This window comes from Misgurnus anguillicaudatus, chromosome 21 (assembly GCF_027580225.2).
Source record: "Misgurnus anguillicaudatus chromosome 21, ASM2758022v2, whole genome shotgun sequence".
In the NCBI taxonomy this organism is placed as follows: domain Eukaryota; kingdom Metazoa; phylum Chordata; class Actinopteri; order Cypriniformes; family Cobitidae; genus Misgurnus; species Misgurnus anguillicaudatus.
The window spans coordinates 48,483,369-48,505,868 of NC_073357.2; the positions used below are offsets into that span (position 1 = coordinate 48,483,369).

The window sequence follows — 22,500 nt, forward strand, 5'->3', positions numbered from 1 at the left end:
GTATCAATAATGCATAATTAAAAATGTTTAATTTACAGTCAAACGAGTGACATGTGACAATACTTCAGTTATCAGATTAGAATCTGACAATTCAGCTGCCAACCAACTCAATACAAAGTCCAATGTCAGGTAAAACACTGGCCGTTTCTCAATCGTAAAGCTGCATAAATACAACATGCACGCCTTTGAATTATTTCAACGACATACGATGTTAAAATTGCAAATATATTTTTGGAGCTTGGAAATGTATTAAAGTGTGACAGAAACCGACAATACATTAAATACATTTTTAGCAGAATACCCAGTTAGCATGTAATGCTATTGTTCTAGATATATCGTCAATGTCATTTCACCAGTAGAAACGAGAAATAAGGTGCAATAGTAACGACTAATACGAAAAGTTTTAGTCTTGAAAAAAAATCTATAAAACATGTTTGTCTTACCTTGTCTAAAGATCAGGACAGCACTGACTGTAACTTCAGATGAGGAAGAGGGCATGAACATAGGAGAACCAATCAGAGAAGCGCTGCTTCTTAAAGGCGCAGTGCACCAAATGTACGTCCACCTCAAAGCACGAAAGGTGTGCTTAGGCACACCTGCAAAAACGGGAGCAGCAATTCCACAACAACATTTTTAGGACCCCGAATTAAATGCAACCAAGGCAGTATTTTAAAAATTTTAAAGTTTTAAAGATTTATCACACATAAATACTACTTTATTTATTGCAATTAAATCTGTTTGCTAATAGCTGAATGATTAGTTATTGTGACTAACAAGCATAAAATAACACATTACGTGAAATAAACAAGAAATCATGATATAAAATAAGGTGGAGAGAGAAGTGAAATAAGGAACATTTAGTTTAACTTTAAATTTCATTTTTAAAGTTACCACAGAACCATTATATACAATACAAAATATTATATAAATTAATGTTCATTAATTTAACTTACTTAAAATAAAAAAAACTAAGTAAATTAACAAGTAATTAACACGCTTTTACAAAGAAAGTGCTACAATGTATTATGCTGGCTATGAATGATTAATCATACCATAGTCACTAAGTCAACACAGGCTTGCCATTCGTGCTAGTTCCGTTAAACTACGTTAATATACTAACAATTCGTTTCACAGCATTAGAAGCTAATGGCTATATAATACATTCAAGACTATTAAGCAACTAACGATCACTTCGGCTACGTAAACTTTTAAATTACAGTTTTTACAATTGTTTTTTTTATGTAAACCAATAAAATTTTATTTACATTTGACACTCACATTCTGATTGTTGTCAATCTTCCACAAAAACATGCGATCATTGGTCCTCTAATTCAGTAGGTGGCGTTCTCACTAAAAACCTAGGGTCCTAGAAATGCGGTCCTGGGACTGCAGCCTCCGGTTTTGCAGGAAGATGCTACTCCGTCTATTGTTTTATAAACTAATGTATGATGGATATGTTGTCGATTTTGATATGCAAGTAATATACAATAATAGATAAATGCTCTACTGTACTTGTTAACATGACTTTGTACAGCAGGGGGCGCTGTTACGGAGCACTACAAAATTTTTATTTTTTTTAAAGTTTACTTGATCCACTTTGTTCCCTTCCGAGTTCTGCTCTGCCGTCAGATTCCATTGACCTACTGACCAAAGCTGCAACCTTTGCACACACATAGAGAGAGTAATGTAGGTAAAACAATGAATCATATTCATGCACTTGGTCCATGCTGTAAGCATTCATTAAAAAAGTATATTCATGCATAATAATATTCACAATAAAAATTAACTACATGCTTTACTGATGAGGTAATGAGATTAGAATGATGAAATCATTCTCATAGGCTACCATCGCAAACATCCTTTGTTTTTGCTTTAATCAGCCCTTTTCTCGACAAACTATGACAAAAGTGCACATATTGGTGGTCATTAAAGAATATAGGCTACAAAAGCTAAGAATAACACTGAGAAAAAAACACTAGTAGAATCCCACACCAATTACATATCCATCAAAGACGTAAATGTCGCTATTTATATTCCTAATACGTCATTCTTATTTTTAAATACATATGCAACTCGCCTTTTAGCACAGACCCTAAATTCTGAAATCTATCATCATTACCCCCACACATTCTCATGACCTTTCATGTCTTCTCTTCCTCTGGGCTCACTCAATCCCCCTCTTCCCCTCTGTTTTGTCTATGGAGACCAATGACACTGTGGTTAATCTGGTGACCCATTTTTTGCCCCTGTCAGGCCTAAAACACAGAATTCACAAACACTAAACAAAAACTGATAGATTGAGCATGCATGAGCAAGCAATAACTATGAATGCTTTGTGCATGTGTGCCCTTCAAAGACCTAATGGTACTAATTCATTTTTGTATTTTACACTAAATGCCCAGTAACAAATTAATCTAAAAAGTTTTAGATTAAGTTTTTATGTAAATTAATTCTAACAGATAAGTTTCTATGGTACGATGATCGTGCAATATGATATGAGAATAAAAGGGGTTGGCCTCTCTCTTACACAGAGCAAAATAAGTGGTTTCTATAATTGTTAATGTAATATTTATGTCCTTCATTTCCTGCTCTTTCTCACGATAAGAGCACATGTAATGTTAATGCATCTCGAAACAGGGAGATGTGCTGTGATGTACATGAAGGGCAGGCTATCTTACATTGCAAATCTTTTCATTTACTTCCTTGTGCATCGGTATGTACAAAACATATGCGAACTATCGGTTTAAAAATCTTGAATAAGCTTCTGCATTTGTATCTTAACCAAAAACTTCATCATTTCCCCCTTTCGATGACCAATGCGCTTTGTGTACATATCCCCAAGCCAGTAGGTTTAGGGTGTGTCCGCCCCGTCAATCAAGACTTGCTCAATCCGTAAGCTCCGCCCCCTTCGCGGTCTCCGCTCGCTCCCGTGACTGTCAACTCGCCGCGCCGCTGCGTTCAGCGAGACTTTACTAAATCAAGGGATTTAACATCACTTTCGGACTACAAAAACTTACTTAAACAACGGCGCGAGCGTTATTAAAGCGAAATGAACTTTTACTAGAGGCGATTGTCGTTGTAAAGAGTAAGATTTTGGTCACATTAAGTGTTTGATGGCTGCTGGGGATGGAGCCCAGCTGCCGGCGACCGTAGCGGCCAGCAGGAGCGTGGAGAAGGCGCTGGAGGAGGCTGCGTCCAGCGGAGCGCTCATCCTTTCCAACCGTAAACTTAAGGAGTTTCCACGCACAGCCAAAAACTATGATTTGTCCGACATTACACACGCAGGTAAGTGGGCTTAAAGGAAGCGGGGGAAGGGAGTGTATGTATTGCTTTATTTAATGTCCTTTGTTTGGGTCTTTTCACCTGCGCCCCATCTGCAACTGCAAGCGCCACCACCATCATCACGCCCGCGGCCCCGAAAAGCGGATCTCACTTTCTTCATCACTGTCGGAAGTTGATCGCCGTCACTGCTGTTTCTGAAAGTGTGTCACAGCCCATGCTTTGGTTGTAAGGACTCTGTCGTGTGTTAGAAGTCATGTTGTTGAGTTTGGGGCTGCTTGGTTTGAAGTTTGCTTTATAAATTAAAGACATCTGCGCTGCGCTTCTCTTCCTGTTGTGAAGTGGAAACTGAACTTGGGCTGAGCCATCTTACCACAGTACAGAGCAACACATGCTGTAAAACCTAACATGTGATCTCAATGCAGTAAAAATCTCAATTAATATAAAATGTTGTTATTGTACTCGGCTTATTTGAGGAGAATTTGCATTGGTAGGGAGGATGTGATGGTGAGATTCATTTTGCCAGCAGCACTAATATGACCATCTGCTCCTCTCCATACAAAATGGGTATAAAGCAGTTTGTCTTTGCTCCACACAAACCCCCACACGCACATGGTCTGATGTAGAGCAGGGGATCTGAATCATATTGACTTGAAGGCTCCCCCATCCTCCACTATATTTGAAGTCCCCCCACAAATTAGAAGGATGTATGGTTGTTATAAAAATAGCAACATGCAAGGTGCTTATTGTAATGCTTGTCTTACATTAAATAATATAAAGTCATCCTGAGGCCCTCTAGTGACCCCCTGCTTGAAAAACACTGCTGAAGAGGACTATCAGTGCACTTTACCATTTCGTTTGGCTCGGGCCATAGATCATATCAATGTGTGGCTTTTCATGCCATTTAGACAGATTTCAGTTCCTGTACCTCTTTTGTGACTTGTTATGTGATCCTCTGCCAATAAGTAGTTTAAATAACATTGTGCACTGAGATTCATTAATGCATGTGCATCTGCATATACACCAGTTTGGTTGCAAATACATAAACATCATATTAGTTCTCAATGACTACATATCTTTCTTTAATGACAAATATCAGGTAAGATTAGGTCAACATTTAGTCTTACTGTATGTTGAGGTCCTCATTGTAAACTATAACAGATTAGATCCGGACTGATTCGCTGACACACTTATTATTGATTCAGTAAGTCAAGCATGGTAAGCCCTGTTTTAGGTTTAGATTGGCTAATCCTTTATTTTTCTGAATAGGTTTATGACAGCAATTTTCTGCATGGATACTTGCATTGCTTTGGCAACTGCAGTGACTTTTATAAATCCATGCAACTGCTTGAGATCATGCCGAGTGTGTGGGACAGAAGAACAATTATGGCTAAAAAAAGTCAAGCATAGTGTATAAAAAATCACGTTCCAAAGGCGTACCTACCGTAAGGTGGAGCATGATTACTAGGTGTTGCTCATGTATTATAGCAAAAATTGGTGGGTGCCGTTTTAAGGATAGCTTCTGTGGCATCAATCTATGCATGAAGGTAGGAGGCAGATGACAACGTTTATTTTGCTAGAAGATCAACGGCGACAAGGATCACCTACAGTGCTGTACGTCATACCTTCAGTGTCCTTTTCTCCTGAAGAAGATTGCTCTCCAATATGGACTAACTTCCCTACAGGAAGGTCAGGGGTTCAGTCCTGCAGGGTGTGTGTGTGTGCTGCTGTAATTCCTGTGATGATGGAGAACAAAGCCCAGTCTCATCAAGTACACCCAGACCCTTTAATAACAGAGCACTACACAATCTCATAACCTGAGCATTATAACACAGACACTGTTGACTTAACAACAACAACACATGCCTGACAGTGCAGTTTCAGTGATTTAGGGTGAAATGGCATCCCAGTCTGTGTCTATTTAAGAGAAGTTAAACTAATTCATCTACAGTAGGAGGTACAAGTAGATGGATAGATTGAAATAAAGGAGTTTGAAAAAACTAAAAGGGCCACCAAAAATGTGACTAGATGGGAAAAAACAAGGCCATAAAGAGGGACCTCTGAATGAAAAAGCAGTGAATGTGTGTTAGAGAAAAATATTTGTTTCCGAACAGCTCCCACACACACTTGTGACCGTGCCTGGGGCATGAACGTGTAGCCTGTCACACAGTGTCTCATTCAGAGGGATGCACGCTCCATACCACAACTAAACCTCACAGCAGCTGATAGAAAGAAGGAGGGAGAGGCCTTTTTTTTGATCAAATGGGGTCGTGGGCCGCTCCTATTGTCGTGAAATTCCCGAAATAGGGACCCTCCTCTTCCCCCCGCCACCCCCTCAGTTGAAATCCCGTTCGGCCCTTCTCCATTGTCTGAGATGGGCTTTGCTTCTCGCTCTACCTATCTCACAGTGTGTCATCATCTTTCTATCTCTCTTTTTTTGCTTTGTACCAATTCCCATTTTTCCAGGTCTTGGTACAACATCTTGAATTTAATCTGTGTAATGTGTTTTTCCAATAGTTTTTAAAGATCACTCTTAAAGACACTCGTGGCCTTTTTCACAATAGTCAGTCTATTGATCTCTTACTGGCCATTAGTTAGTGTTTCCTGTCGAGTATTGGCCTGTAGGCATGGCAGTTTATATAGTGGTTCTGTTTGTCTGGATATTGACCTAATAACTGTCTATTAGACATTCACTACTACAGTATTCGCATGTATGTTTAGATCTGATTTGGTTGCGTTGTTTGTTCAAGTTCAGTGATTGGAACACGCAAACAAACTCATTCATTGGAAAATTCCAAATATTCTAAAAAAATAATACTTTGTTTTTGTGTGTAAAAGGTAAAGACTTCACAACTGGTAAATGACTTGTGGGTATTATAACTCTAATACACCTAGGGGCGGTTTCCCGGACAGGGATTAGACTAGTCATAGAATAAAATAAATGTAAGAGCTGACTCCAAACTGAAAACAACTTGCACTGACATATCTTAAAATACATTTTTTATTTCCTTCAATATGCACACAAGAAGGTTTTTAGTAAGACATGCTTGTTAAAACTAGTTATATTTTCTAATTAACTAAGGCCTGCCTATTCCTGGCTTAAACTAATCCCTGTCCGCTAAACCAGCATATCATCAGAGTTGGTAAAAAGAAATTCATCATTCTCCTGTTTGGTGTGATCCACTTTTTAGGGTCCGTGTACTTTATATTATGCTCCCATTCTTTAAACCAGTGGTTTTCAAACCTTTTTCCGCATGCGGCCCCCCTTGTGTACAGTGCATTCCATCGCGGCCCCCCAAAGAAAATTTGTGACAAAAAACTGTTATAAAACTTAACATTTTAATAATAAAAAAATTATACAAAAAAGTAGTGCTTTTGGTTAGTAGCCTTAATTTTTTAGGTTTAATTATACAGAATTCATGATAAATGAATGTATTTCATAAAATGTCATAAAACTGGGGCCCCCCGGCACCATCTCCCGGCCCCCAGTTTGAAAACCATTGCTTTAAACCACAGTGCCAGGGTATCTTAAATTAAATCCCAAGTGCTATTATTTAGTACTAAAACGGAACAAGCTGAAGCCAGTCGACACCCGTATGTGATGTCATCTGTGCCAACCAGGAAGTCACATTGACACCGGCTGCCAGACAGTCAAACACAGGACTTTATAAACACAGTCAATATAATAACAGGTTGACTTCTGTGTGACTTCTCCAAACAGGACGTATGATGCTTTAGATGTATGCGAAAGGATAATTTCGCAATGCTGCTAGTGAAAAATACAGTTTCATGGATCAGGGGCCAGCGCATAAAACATTTCCTGTTGCAGTAGGATGTGGCAAATATGGAACATTACTAATAAATATTAAACATGTGGCTTCACAGTTTTTGTCTACACAAAGCAACCTCAGATTCGATAGTGGAGAGTGTTTTAAATTCAGTCAGGTGTGTGATGTATTCTTTATAACAGACCTTAAATAATGCATGCGTGTTTTGTAAGAGTGTGTGCTGCTTTAAAGTGTCAACTGAGATTTTTGCATGTTTAAACCTGCAGTGCATGTACCTATGTAAAAAATGCACATAATTCACACAGTTTTTGCATGAGTGAGATTTGTTTTTTGAATGTACTAGCTGTGTAAGAGTCCGCACACACTGTTGCATAGTGTAGTTCTGTTTCGCCTTGCAGTTGCATTTCCACCATACAGTTACCGGATGTGGGCTCCTCGACTTCTGCTTCTCTTCAGCTACAAACCTCTCTCTCTCTCTCTCTCTCTCTCTCTCTCTCATTTCACTCACACTTTTAAAGCACAACAGATGGTCTGAAGTCTCAAATCTCATGAGAGTTTAAGAAGAGCACAGCTAGAAACCCTTGACTTACTGTATTTCTTTCAGTATTTTTTTTTTCAATTGAAAGAAAGGATATGATTTGCTACTGCTAAATAAAACATACAATTCAACGTTACACATGGGTTTGTTAAGAGCAATACTTTTAAGATGATTTTTTTAACAAACAAATCACTCCCAAATCAGAAATTAGCAGCACAGTCATTACTTACACTGGGTAGGCTATTTAAATAAAAGAAAAATGAAAAATAAATGAAGTTCAATGAACTGTAATAAATAAAGAACTTGGTAGCATACTTTAAATATCAAGTTTATTTACTGACACACTGTTGGTGACATTTCACATCAGTGGAACAATAAAGAAGAAATTTTGCGGAAACCCCAGTGCTCTGTCATATAATGTAAGTTAATGGATCCGTCACTTCCACAAAGTTCAAAAGCAGATATATCCAATACAAATGTAATTCCCATGACACCTGGTGACACTTGCCATGTTTCCATCACCATAATTTTATGCGCGTTTTGAAGTATCGCATCAAAAACAAGCGATAGAAAGGGCAAATTTTAATTAAAAATAATTTTGCAAAAAAAGTTTTTATACTTGCTTGAGGTGGTTTATGATTTACGCGAAAAAGAGTAAATGCGAATAATGGGAGATGAAAACGCATTTGCCGAATTAATTCTGATGTAGCGAACATTAAACCCACGTGCCTGACCGTCTAGCAGCTGTTTCCGCTGTCGTTGTCTTTACCATATATGAGGCTCGACGTCATCGCAATGCCCTTGCTGCTAGTGCTTTTATCAAAAATGCTACATTACTTCTTCGGTGCATTCAGTTTAGCAATTACAAGCTGCACTGCTAATAAATTAATAACTTGCCCCATCGTGAGTACATGCAGTCCGGTCTCCATTTACCACGTGTACATTGTTTTGTTTACTGTGGTTGCTAGGTTGCCAATACCACCATCATGCGTCATTCGCTCAAACAACTTGTTGGAAATGCACATAATTCGCATTTCTTTGTTGAAGATTCGCTTCAAGTTTAGATGGAAACCCAGCTACTGATGTCTTGTAGGGCTGCATGATAAATCACTTGCTTTTAGATGGAGCAGCATTTACTACACAAAGCCATAGCTCCCTGACAAGCTGGGCCATATCGCAAACATATGTCAGGCAATAGGTCCGCGATAAAAATGCACAATTGCCCCAATTGTCATTGAACTACGGCTTTGTGTAGTAAATGCTGCTCCATCCGAAAGCAGGCGATGGCGATTTACTACTAATCAAGGAACCTGCTTTACTGATGAAATGCGCATGACTATCGCATGCGATTTATCGTGCAGCCCTAAATTGTCTTGTAAAGCAAGTCAATCTACTTTTGCAAGAAATTTTTTATGTATTGATCAGGTTCTCAGCGCCATGCCGCTACCTATAGGGCAGGAGCGTAAAGTGCACTTCCTGCTTGGTAGTCTCTGCATAAACGCTAATAATGTTGTAAAAAGAATATTCGAATCTCAAAATTGAAAATCGAATGTCAACCCATCAAACGTATATTCGAATAATCTAATATTCTGGCCAAGCCCTAGTAGGGATAGTAACAGACTTGCAGGAAGTCATCTAAATTTTAGCATTGTCTGAGTTGTCACATTTTACTCAACTGGGTTGTGTTGGCAGAGCTAAAACTTTCTGCTGCTTTTGCAGATACACTGTTTATGTAGTTGAAACAAGTAGGGCTGGGTTTCGATTCAAATTTCAAGAATCGATTCGATTCCGATTCTCAAGATCTTGAATCGATTATCATTGTTCGATTCGATTCGATCCGATCTGATCCGATCTTTGAGATTTAGATAAGTGTTTTTGAAAAAAGCCTGAAATGGTGTCAGAGAGGGGTGCACGGAATGACCAAAAATCTATTCCATGAGTCATTTTATTTCACGGTAACAGTATATTTCATGGTATAAATGTTTTTCAGTTTTTTGGATTATAAAAATGTGCATTTATTTGCCACTCACTATAGCTTTTAACGGCTCACCACAATTTTAAAATATGGACAATTTAAAGTAAACAATGTTAAAGTGAAAATGCCCAGAGGATAACAACAGATTAAGTCTTGATAGACAGAATCTTGTTTTTAATTGGGTTATTAATTTTATAGACTATTGAAGCTATAGTATGCATTGTATTTTGTATTTATGCATACAATACATTAAAAATAGGCAGTATGTAAAATGAACAGGTATAAATATATGCACAAACCTACAGACAGGATAAATACCTGTATATGAGAGACAGAGCTCTATATAGATATTATGACAAGTGCCAAGATGTGATGAAGTCTGTTTTAAGGTCTTGACGCTCTTTACTTCCTATTGCACATTAACATTTGCGTCTCTTTCTCGTCTTTCTGATCAAAGATGTTTGTACTATAAGCAAATTAGGCATCAAACTACATCGCTCCAGCAGCGCACGTGTCACTGATATAAACGCGAGTTTTGTCTTAGCTTGCTTAAAGTTCAGAAACCTTTACAACTATTAGCATTATGTGTTAGAAGAACTCTTTATTTGACGACCCGTTGCGCGCGCCTCAAGAAACCTCTGCCCGTCAGAGACCGGCTGCATGAGCACAAAGGGGGAGAGAGAGAGAGAGTTTTGCTGGAGACCCGCGGTGGATTCACTGGATGGCGCTTATTATAAAAACTACACAAATAACTCGTTCATTTGTTAAGAGTGGATTATTTAACATGTAGATCGCAGCTTTGAGCGTTTCTAGAGTTTTCAAAACAACCGCTTGCTTAACGTTACTGACCGCTATGTTCGTTGTTTAATGTCCTTCCACCTCGCGCGCATGCGTGAATTCAATGACGCGGCAAGTTTAAGTTATTAATTATTAAATCGATTCTCTGAGTTATGGATCGATCATTAAAAATTTACTTGAAAATCGATTAAGAATTGGTGAATTGATTTTTTCAACACAGCCCTAGAAACAAGGCTTAGGTTTGTTGTAAAATAAGTGCATTCACAGTTTCTTCAAGGTTATATGGGTGGATTCGAGTAACTATGTTCCAGTTATTTCAGAAAACAAAACATTTATTATCCATTGCTAGATTTTGGAATTGATAAGAGAACACAAACATCTGTTAATCAATCTCAGTTTGTGCAGAAATTGGCCTATTTATTTTATGTTTCTATGTCATTTTTAACCAATTAGAAAAGTTTTATTTTTAATTTAATTCTACCTTTATGGTAAACTTGATTCTGAACTTACTAAAATAGCAGTTCATCCAGGTACTGGATAGAGTCATCTTTACCGGTGCTCTTATGTAATGCATCATTCTCCTAAATCTTTTCTTATGCCAACATGAATTGGTTTCAGAAGAGCTAATAACAGTCCCTCCAGAAAAATGCGATTATGCGATCCCACATATTCCATCGCATTTTTTAAGAAAACGTGCCGCAAGATCAAGGATTTTTGCCTGCAACAATCACAAAAAACTCCATGTTTTTCTGGAAGGACTGTAATAAAATATATTACAAATTTCATGTCCAACAACTACTTGGCAATGCAGCAAGTAGCTGTGTAATAAGTGGGACACGCAAAATGTAAAAGACCCCTTCAGGGTGATACAAGACCCCTCTGCGTCAGGGTCCCCATCACCTTGTTTGGGTTTATTTTGCGATGCAGATAGGTGTATGCTATCCCTTACTTAAACTTTAGGTTGAACTGACATATCTGCTATGCTGACAGAATGCTGTGCTGAGCGATTGTTTGCCAAATTAAACCTAACGTACGTCAAAATTTAAATGTTTGCTGAATGTTCTCTGAACGACGTCATACCCCATTCAGTGTAAGTGTACACATGCTAAGCTAACATCAACTCCAGGATCACATTGGGGGATATTTCACTGCACACATGGCCATGTTTAATGATATCACAGTTCACATGGCGTCCAAGCATATCTGATCTTGAATCAGCTCAAATAATCCCACTTGGTAGTTTACTAAAACTCAAATCTGACTGCGGTTCTGTTATATCAGCCCAGAAAGTTATGTAACATAAAGCTGTCTCCTGCTTGGTGCCTTTTAGCGTGTCCAGATGGCAGAATCTCCCAATAGGCTTTAGAGAGGCTACAGGGGGGGATTACTCAGTTTGTGTGTTGTTGTGTGAATGTTTGGTTGAGTAACCACACCTCTGATGTAGATTATCTCAAGAAGGAGATCATTGACGATAATCACATTGAAAGTAACTGTGGAATCGGTTTACATAGTTTTAAGACGTGTTCCAGTGCAAAACTTAAAGGGTATGCTATGATTGTGTGAATGGTTGCCATGGCATTGCAATGTGGTTGTCAAGGACAAGGTGTTAATGGTTGTCAAGTTTTTTTTTAATTGTTGCTAGAATGTTTTAGCTGGTTGCTAGGGCCTTGTTACATTAGCTGATTGCTTACTTCCTAGTCTCTCTTATCTTCTGTTCCCTATATTTGGGTCTCTTCTTTATTTAAGTATGATTGGTCAATTTGGTCTAATAAACATTTAACCCTTTAATGCTCACCAGTCACCAAGAAAATTGATGCAATTGCAACTTATGCACAACTTTAAAAGCTGCATGATCTGAGGTATCATACATGTCCATACATAAACAATAACCTAGATGGTGACGTTTTACACATTGTATGAGAATGATGGTCAACTAAAAACCGCTGTATTTTTAGAGATTAACGGATTGAGCTGCCATAAATTTGAATCGGATGGTTTTTGCTAACACATGATCTCAGTGTATTGAAGTTATATATTTTATAAGTATGCATGTTCCCTGAGAATCAAACCCACAACCTTTGCATTGCTAATGCAATGCTCGCCCAGTTAAGCTACAGAAACACAGTAACGCATTATGAGTCACTGATAAAGCATTACATAATTTACTTGTTAACTAAAGTGAAAGTATGTACTTTAAAGCGGTACTACAGTAATACAATACAATTTATCTAATGATGTATATGACTGTGAATAAAAAGAATGCAGAGCTATTTGTTTTGGCACATGATGATTTTGGTTGTTATGGTAACAGGACACATCCGCTCATCACTTTGGTTTGGTTACGCGAGGTGAATTTCACCGCTCTGGTTTGTTTCTTCAGTCTTTCTTGTGTAACAGATACAAGCGCACACAGACAGGATTTTATGCCTCGTCTTGAGTCACCGCTGAACCACCTCCTCCACAGCAATGAGATCAAGAGCTCAGAAATACACAACTTAATCTGATTACACCATGAGGGCAGCGTAATGTACAGTCAGTGTTTCCACCTGCATGTACCTGCTTATTAAAGCTCTGTGTTGTAAGTCAATTCAAGATTATGTTTTAGAGCAACAGATCCTCCAGTTGTTTGCTGTTGATACAAAGCTCTGTTTTTGTCCACACCTCTTTTACATCTTTGCCTCCCAGCTTGGAGAGTTTGCATAGATGCTTGTAAATACACACGCACACAAAGTCTTTACTCCATAGTGTGCTGAGAGTAAATATTTCATCTTATGAGTTAACCTCATTAAGTTTTGCCCTCATAAAGTGACCTTTCACAATCTCCTTCTGGGAACATGGTTTAAAATTAATGAAAAGGTTGATACACCGGTTGCTGTTGTGTGCAGTAGATACATCACTAGATCATATGATTATATATATAGTTGAAATTGTTATTATGGGTAATGGCAGCCTCTGGGCTGGTAACTGAAGAGTTTTTTTCTCAGATGGAGAGTTTTTAAGAGAGTTAGATGACTGTATCACTGATATCAATGTGCTTATATCAGACGCTTTTACCCCATGTGGCTTCAGGGAATTTTTTTGAGGTCAGTGCACTGTACATTTATTTGAAAAGACAGACCTTTCACTAAATGGCAAAAGAAGGTCTGGACTACAGTACAGCATATTCTGATAAAGAACGACCCACTTAGACTGCTTTGACTGACATGTAAAACAACCAACCACAGTTGATTATGTTAATCGCCATTTAGGGCTAAACATTATCAGGCCTACTGAAAAGATAGGCAGCTTAGGCTGGCTTTAGCAGGTCTCTCAGTCTGGTTTTAGCTGGTAAAGCTGATGTAGCAGGCTGGTTTTAGAGGGGTTTTGGCCACTTTTAGCTTTCTTAGCTGGTCAGGCTGAAAGACCAGCTGCCCCAGGTCAGGCTGGAAGCTTGGCCTAAGTTAGCTGGCTTTAGCTGGTCTCCCAGTCTGGTTTTAGCTGGTTAGACTGGAAGACCAGCTGACCCACAGTTTAGGCCAACTTGACTAGGCTATAAGCTTAGCCTAAGCTGACTGCCTGGTTTTAGCTGGTCTACCAGCCTGGTTTTAGCTGGTTAAGCTGGTGTAACAGGCTGGTTTAAGAGGGATTTTGGCCACTTTTAGCTAGTCTTGGCTGGTCAGGCTGAAAGACTAGCTGACCCAAAGTTTAAGCCAGCGTGACCAGGCTGGAAGCTTGGGCTAAACTGGCTGGCTTTAGGTGGTCTCCCATCTTGGTTTTAGCTGGTGTAGTAGGCTGGTTTTAGAGAGATTTTGGCCACTTTTAGCTGGAAGACCAGCTGACCCACAGTTTAAGCCAACTTGACTAGGCTGGAAGCTTGGCCTAAACTGCCTGGCTTTAGCTGGTCTACCAACCTGGTTTTAGCTGGTTAAGCTGGTTTAGCAGGCTGGTTTATAAGGATTTGGGCCACTTTTAGCTGGTCAGGCTGAAAGACTAGCTGACCCGTAGTTTAAGCCAACTTGACCAGGCTGGAAGCTTGGCCTAAACTGGCTGGCTTTAGCTGGTCTCCCAGCCTGGTTTTAGCTGCTGTAGCAGGCTGGTTTTAGAGAGATTTTGACCACTTTTAGCTAGTCTTAGCTGGTCGGACTGGAAGGCTAGCTGACCCACAGTTTAAGCCAGCTTAACCAGGCTGTAAGCTTGGCCTAAGCTGGCTGGTTTAGTTGGTCTCCCAACCTGGTTTTAGCTGGTTAAGCAGGCTGGTTTTAGAGGGTTTTTGGCCACTTTTTTTTAAAGCCATCCAACAAGCCATCTGGCCTGTATTAACAGTAGTAATGATAATTATTCATCATCATGATTATTGCAATGACTTTTAGCGACACGCCACTTTGATCAATACGTCATTTCATGTTGCATTTTCATAGGCTACTGAGTAGGTGTAGGTCATAGGATCATGCTAATTTTCTGACAGAAAATAATCGCAGGCTATCTTTGAATCTCTCTCACTGTACGACGAAGGATCACCCTTCAGGAGCTAAGATCATAGTGATCGCCACGAATGTTTAAAGATGGCCATCTTTCGTCAGGGACAGCCAAAAGTCATGCGATGTGAACCAAAGGAAAAAAGTAATGCTGTGCATCAAATGTATATATATGTTTATGCATTTGGTAGCTGCTTTTATCCAAAGCCACTTAAAGTGGATTACTGTACATTTTATCAGTAAGTGTGTTCCCCTGGGATCGAACCCTAACGCAATGCTCTAATAATTGAGCTACAGGAACACAAATTTGTGATCTGTTTTTCACGAACGTAACCCTTATGCGCATTGATAAGTAGATAATTTGCTATTATGTGATGTGTTCCAAAGAAGACTTATTGAAGCTGGTAATAACAAAACAAATGTAAGCAAACCCAGTGTCAGTGATTTGTTCCTCCCTAACAGCATTCGTTGTGTCAACTTGACGAACAGATTACAAACCTCCGTGCACTGGTAGAGTCGGGCCCCATAAATATTTGGATGGTTAAATCCAACGGCTTGACCTTTTTGTGGCCTCCACTGATTTTTAAAGACAAAGATAACACTGTAGTCTAAGTGCTGGGCCGTTGACTGTAGATTAAACAGGATGCACACAGACCTCTCTGTTCATCCAGATCTCGTGAAGAGCGCAGACATCGATACAGACCTTCGACGCAGCAGGAAGCAAAGTGATATTGTCAAGCGCATGGTCATCAAAGGGGGTTTACTGTTGTCTTTGGCAACACTTCACACAGATTTGGCACTCCCTAAACTTGTACTAGGTTTTAACATTTACTAAAGAGAATGCAAGCAGCGCTTGCCCATGTAAGTCTCTATGCAGTTAGAGCACAAGAGAGGTTGTTATTGTGTTGCTGTGTGGTTGCTTTGTGTTTCTTTTCCAAAGCCCTGTGTCCGAATATTCATACATGCTGTACAGTAAAAGCAGCGCATCAATTGAGCAGGATGTCTGAATGCTCTGTATTAATAATATAGTAGGCAAACAATACCCATTTGGAAGTGATTTCCCATAAGGCCATGGGAGCTAAGAAGCTGTCAAAAGACTGAAAAGAGAGCTGGGCGGTATTTTAAAGTGCTAGGCCGGGCTCAGACTACACAACATCAGCCTGATTTTCTCACGATCCATTTAACATAGGTTGATGTGGTAATTCATAAATGACGATTGCCACCATGACGCAAAAATTGATAGTTTTATGTACTGTAGTGTGTGTGTGTGTGATGCCGCGTGACAACCGACGCCACATCTGTCTGACTCTTTACGACTTCCTGACAGAATTTTTTTATATTTATCCCAGAGGACACACATACTAATAAAATGTCTAGCCTGAATGCACTTTAAGTTGCTTTGGAAATAAGTTTCTGCCATAGGCATAAATGTAAAAGTATTTTTCACCACTCTATGATGGATTTCATCACATCTTTGATGTGGACCAATAGGAACACGGAAGCTCTTTTGTACACAGCTGTCAAACATAGCGAAAGGAAAGAATTGTATTGGTGCTGCAAGTTGGAATTATGCAATGGAGGAAATCTGTGTGAAGATATGGCAACAATACTTCTGCCTTTTATAAAGTTTGTGTTTGAGTCATGCCCATTTCTGAAAGTAAGTTGCTAGTTCCGCCTTCTCTATTACATCACGTAAGCAACGATTGGTTGGTAAGCAATGGGTAGTAGTTTGACATCTTTCTTGTCCACCAATAGACAAACATTGACACAGTTTCTATCCACCTGGCATTGGTGCTACTATGTGGGGTTAGACATTTTGATAAACCTAGGCCTAACCACAGTGGATAAAACCATGTATAAAGGCTAGATGTCTCGCCCGCGCTGCTGGCCAATTGAGTGGAACATCCGCATGTGGCGGCAATCTTACCACAGGGTGCATTGCGTTTAATGGAGCATGTACTTTTGACCATAACTTGCTCAATTTTCTACCGATTTTTAAACGGTTTGGTTTGTTATAAACGTCAGAGATGTACCTATGACACTGCATTCTTAATGAATAATTTTTATGAATCATGTTAAAGCATCCCGAATTATAGCCACATTAATAACGTTTGTAAGAAACCAAACCGTTTGAAAAGCGGTAGAAAATTGAGCAAGATATGGTCATTTAAAAGTACCTGGACCATTAAACACAATGCTACGAGTGAGCGCGCTGTCTGAGGTAAGATGGCCGCCAGGTGATGACGTTAGAGACTCCGCCGTAACACATCTAGCCTTTATACATCTTTATGGATAAAACAATCTGGAGGGCTACTTTTTGATATAGTCTACTCAAAACTTCTTTGTTTTACTTGTTAATATGTTTTATCATTGTTTAAAGTATTAACATACATAAAAGAATCAATCTAACTTAAAATATGTAATAAACAAATTTTAAATTTAAGGTTATTAATAGAATGTGCTTTGGCGGGCAACTTGCAGGCTCCGTGCGGGCAACCTGGTGCCCACGGGCACAATGTTGGAGACCACAGGCTATATTAATTGTAAAGAACCTTGCAAACAGCCTAAATTTGCTTTAGGAAGTAACTTTGCCCTTACGCTGTGGTTATGAAGCTAAGGGTGTTATATCTGGATTCTTCCTAAAAGCTGTTATAAATCAGGCCCTTATCATTGGATTATGAGGTTTGAACTGTGTGATCCCATCAGTTATATTTTAAATCCCATTTAGTGGGCAAGAATTGAAAATAAACCTTGGTTTTATAGTGCAGTAAGGTGTAATGAAAAGGGCATAACACACGCTGGTTTGTGATCGATTCGGTCAGTGCACTTAGCGCTTTAAAGTGGCCGAGATATATTGCAGCGAGATGAAATAATCAGCATTTTCCTGACCCTAAATTTACTGATGTACTTGGAAAGCATTCGTGTGCCTGACACACACGCGCACGTGCGCACGGTGGTTTTTGCTCCCATTGAATTGTGTTGAGTCATTCTGATCCCCTTTAGGCTCAAGACTGCATTCATGTTTTCATTGCTATTGTCCTGCTGCTGTTACTCATTCACTCGCACCCTTTCAAGAGTTGCTTTCCTTTGCCCTCTCTCTCTCCCCTCTCACCCCATCAATTCTTTTGCTTTTTCTTCTGCCCCCATCTCAAAGTCGAGTCGTGTCACGACACCGTTTATTGTTCAATGGAGGAACTGAAATGGTTCTGGTCAACTGGTTGTTTACTTCCACCAAAATATTTAATGAACAAATCTGGTAGATCATTGCATTGGCAGTGCAAGAGTCATCATGGGTTCCACCCCCAGATATTGCTAAAAGACATATACTTAAATGCAGTTGCTTTGGATGCAGATCTCATTTGCAGGTCTTCATACACCCACACGTGACCGTGCCATCTCTTTCAGAGTAAAATTAAAATAAAGCAGTGGTCATCTGCTTAGCAAATGTTACGTAGAGGGTGGATGGAACGAAAAGTATTATTAGGATTTGTTTGTGTTGATATATGTACTTGTATCTGAAATTAACATTATGGGAATCTGTTCTTATCCTACAGACTAATCCATGCGTAATCTCCTTCTAGGCCTATAGGAGGAGTTTGAGGGTGTGGAGAGCGATATGCGTGTGTGTGTTGATTAACACTCTCTCACACACAGCAGATGCAAAACCAGCTTTAGTTACACTAAAGAGACGCTAGCAGGCAGAAAAATGCCCAGATGCCAGTGAGAGAGAGAGAGAAAGAGAGAGAGAGAGAGAGAGAGAGAGAGAGACCACCTGCTACTCTTTAAAAGTTTCTTCATCATACACATGCATGATATTTGAAGTCAGACCCTTAGGGTAATATTGAAATACAGTTCTGCGTAATAGCTGGTGATTTTTGACATACTAAAATAAAAACTCATTATTTGGGCTGGGCACGGCTTAAGGTTTCTTGCAGGGAGAGCCCCTGTAGCAAAAGTGATACTCGTGGGTTAATATTTTTAAGGTAAACATTACAATGACATAAATTAAATTATTAAGCAACTTAACTTGGATAAGTGTTAATTTCTGGGCCTTTAGAATTAAATATAGGTTTTCCAAACACACGTCTGACATGGTTTGGACAAACAGGTAGTCAGAGCTTGATCTCACTCTGTTGGTTGAGAGAAATGGAAATTGACAGCAAAATTAATGTAATGTTGGAAGTAGGGATGCATAACGATTAATCCCGATTAATTTATAGCAGAATAAAAGTTATTATTTACATCATATATGTGTGTGTGAACTGTGTATAATAATTACATATATATAAATATGCACACATGCATGTATAATTTTATGAAAAATATATATTTCTAATATATTAAAGGTATTGTGGAGGATTTTCTATTTCCGGGTGGATCATCAAGACTATTGGTCCTCCTAGTTGTCAATCAAGAGTGTTGTGCAATTGCGTTTTTTAAAAAAAGTGGAGAAGGCGGTTCTTTTCTAAAATTCGAGAAAATCCTCCGCTATACCTTTAAGTATTTATATTTATATATAATATAAATTATACATAAATCTACAAATGTAAGTACACATGTAAACATTTCTTATATATCTACATGCAAGTGTGCATTTATCTAGTTATTATACACAGTTCACACACACATATATGATGTAAACAAAAACCTTTATTCTGCTATAGATTAATCGCGATTAATTGTTATGAATCCCTGGTTGGAAGTGTTGTAATTTTCATATTAAAGGATTAGTCTATTTTCTTAAAAAAAAAAAAAATCCGGATAATTTACTCACCACCATGTCATCCAAAATGTTTATGTGTTCTTTATTCAGTCGAGAAGAAATTATGTTTTTTTTTTTTTTTTTAAGGAAAACATTCCAGGATTTTTCTCATTTTAATGGACACCAAAGCTTAACACTCAACTCAACACTTCAACGGAGTTTTAAAGAACTTTAAACGAGGCATTAGGGTCTTATCTAGCGAAACGATTGTCATTTTTGACAAGAAAAAAAAGCACTTTTAAACCACAACTTCTCGTCTATCTCCGGTCCTGTGATGCGCCAGCGCGACCTCACGTGATATGTCATCATGATGTATGCTAAACTATGCCCCAGTGTTTACAAGTGTGGAGAAAGAGGACCGTTCTGACGTTGTTGTATGTCGAATGATACTAATTAATGTCTTTGTGTCAGTTTATCTTTAAAATGGTCCGCAAATGTGCGTTTCATATCGATAATACGTGACCTTTCTATATCACTACGCAATTACGTGAGGTCGCGCATCACAGGACCGGAGATAGACGAAAAGTTGTGGTTTAAAGTGCATATTTTTATTTTTATTGTCAAAAATGACAATCGTTTCACTAGATAAGACCCTTATGCCTCGTTTGGGATCGTTTAGAGTCCTTTGAAACTCCGTTGAAAAAAACTCAAAAAAGTGTTGGGTTAAGTGTTAAGTGTTGATGTCCATTGAAGTTCATTAAAATGAGAAAAATCCTGGAATGTTTTCCTCAAAAAACATAATTTCTTCTCGACTGAACAAAGAAAGACATCAACATTTTGGATGACATGGTTGTGAGTAAATTATCTGAAATTTTTTTAAAGAAAATTGACTAATCCTTTAAGCTGTGGTAAGATTTTAAAATCAACCATGAACTGTTAAAATGATATTTTTTCACTTTTTAATAATTGTTTTATTATTAAGTGTTAATATTTCATATTACAAGGGTTACTTTTTGTACCAGATAAATTTCTGAAGTTTCAACAGTATTCAGACTTGTGTATATCATATTTCTCCATGATGTGAGCACACTGGTATTTTTCTTCAACTCGACCATGTTAGGCTGGTGTGACTCGTGCACAACACTGCAGGGGATTGTGGGAAATGTGGGCCGCCCCTGGGAATCTTTAGTCCCAACTGGGAAAAGAGAGGCGGGAAATGCTTCCTTGCCAAATTAAACAGCTGAACAAAAGATCTAGAGAAGGCGAGCAGATAATTCAGGACAATTGGACAGTACCGTGATGATAAGAAAGAACACACACACACACGTCAACACTATTGTTCTGTGAGTGTGAGAGTAAATTTGGTTTTGTTTATGATCATTTGTCAAAGCCGAGCTTGGCCTGAAATGGTTTTGTTTTGAATCACACTAATGTACAGTATAGTAACACTTCAGCCTTTATTAAACCCTATCTTTGTCCTTTGTTTGTTTATGGTTTGTCTGGTTTGTCTCACTAGTCACATGGACTTAGTTGTGCTACACTTATATTCACACACACCCTGTTTTAAGCTCTCTCTGCCCTCTAATTTAAAATCCTTCCCTCTCCAGAAATACATTTTGACCCTCTGACCAGCATCACAGAGGGAGTGTGTCTTAAACAATTGTGTTAGAGAGTAGCTTCTGTCTAGAATTATCATACGGGTGTTTATTGGAAGAATGTGGAGTTATATTTGGACAAAAACTTGCTTGGTTGCTGTACTTACACGAAATCGGAATTCCTATAAAACAGCCTTTGTTCGTTTTGGGAAACATTACGGCTGCTTGCGCTTTTCCTGCCCCTGGATAACGAAAACCACAGGCGGCACAAAAAAAGTATTTGAATGCATGTGCTAGACAATAGATGCGTTCCTGTTGCTTAGAAAGCATCTATAGTCTCACTGTGGCCAGCTATTGAATGCTACTCAAACAAAATGTAAACAGTGCAATAATCTGCAAGATCATTAGTTCACTATTGTAGGCTTCAGTATTGTACATGAAACCTGACAAGTACATGTTTATGTTATATTTCTTTTAAAAAATTATTATAAAGAAAGATAAGAAATTACATTTTGCTTAATGCAAAATTTAGCTTACACCTGCTATTAAAGGTGGGGTGCATGAGTTGAGCCGAGTACCAAAACACACCAGTTGCCAATCAGCAGTAAGGGGCATGTCTACTATCGTTGTCTGGGTTGTGTATGTGTGGGGCGGGTCTATCAAAAGAAGGTCGAGATTCTATTGGGGTAGGGGCGTGTTTGTTTAGGTGATTTCAAATGTCAACATTGGCTTTCAGAGATCATGCACCCCACCCCTGTTTTGGTCGATCGGATCACAAGTGGACTACGCTAAATACAGGTGTAAACACACAAGCTTATCCACTTTCGACCACATTCATAAGTAGTCGAAAACGCTTTTCGACACATTCATAAGTAGTCGGGTTGCTTCTGTTGTGTAGGTGCTCATGTGGTCAACATAATATTAGTGCGCCTCACCTTAAACCCGTCATTTCTCCCATTCGTGTTTTAACGACTCGCCCAAAAAACCATCCCCTCGAAGCAATCTGAACAAAAGTAGTCGAAAATAGACAAAAGAGACAAATTAAAAACACCAGGTGTGAACAACATGCTTCTCTGTCATCCACTTGTGTTCTGATGGACCAAAATCCATCATATTACCAGGTGTACATGTACTCATAAGTGTTTAAAAGTATTGTAAAAGTAATGTTTTTCACTGTGATTAAATTGTGTTTTTAAATGAAGAATAATATATATATATATTATATATCAGGTGTAAGCTAAATTTTGCATAAAGCAAAATGTCATTTCTTATTTTTCTATACATTTTTTAAAAGAAATATGACACAAACATGTACTTGTCAGGTTTCATGTACAATACTGAATCCTACAATAGCAAACTAATGATCTTGCA

The 22,500-nt window shown here is 38.6% G+C and overlaps 2 protein-coding genes and 1 long non-coding RNA gene across 4 annotated transcripts in view; 1 reads left to right on the plus strand and 2 right to left on the minus strand.

Annotated features, from left to right (window-relative positions):
- Positions 1-600, minus strand: part of acox3 (acyl-CoA oxidase 3, pristanoyl) — a 28,493-nt gene extending 27,893 nt beyond the window's left edge. Inside the window, exon 1 of the mRNA XM_073859306.1 lies at positions 444-600. The gene's annotated coding sequence lies outside the window, so the exon portion shown is untranslated. The remainder of the gene's footprint in view (positions 1-443) is intronic.
- Positions 601-2,892: 2,292 nt separating this feature from the next.
- Positions 2,893-22,500, plus strand: part of lrch4 (leucine-rich repeats and calponin homology (CH) domain containing 4) — a 40,320-nt gene continuing 20,712 nt past the window's right edge. For both annotated transcript variants that reach the window (XM_055211409.2, XM_055211401.2), the window contains exon 1: positions 2,893-3,285. In XM_055211409.2, coding sequence (XP_055067384.2) covers positions 3,114-3,285 — 172 coding nt within the window. In that variant the 5' untranslated portion in view covers positions 2,893-3,113. The remainder of the gene's footprint in view (positions 3,286-22,500) is intronic.
- LOC141352997 (uncharacterized) overlaps positions 3,600-22,500 on the minus strand; it is a 54,077-nt gene continuing 35,176 nt past the window's right edge. Inside the window, exons 4-5 of the long non-coding RNA XR_012360051.1 lie at positions 4,905-5,015; positions 3,600-4,814 (exon numbers count right to left, since the gene is read on the minus strand). This is a non-coding gene — a long non-coding RNA (uncharacterized lncRNA). The remainder of the gene's footprint in view (positions 4,815-4,904; positions 5,016-22,500) is intronic.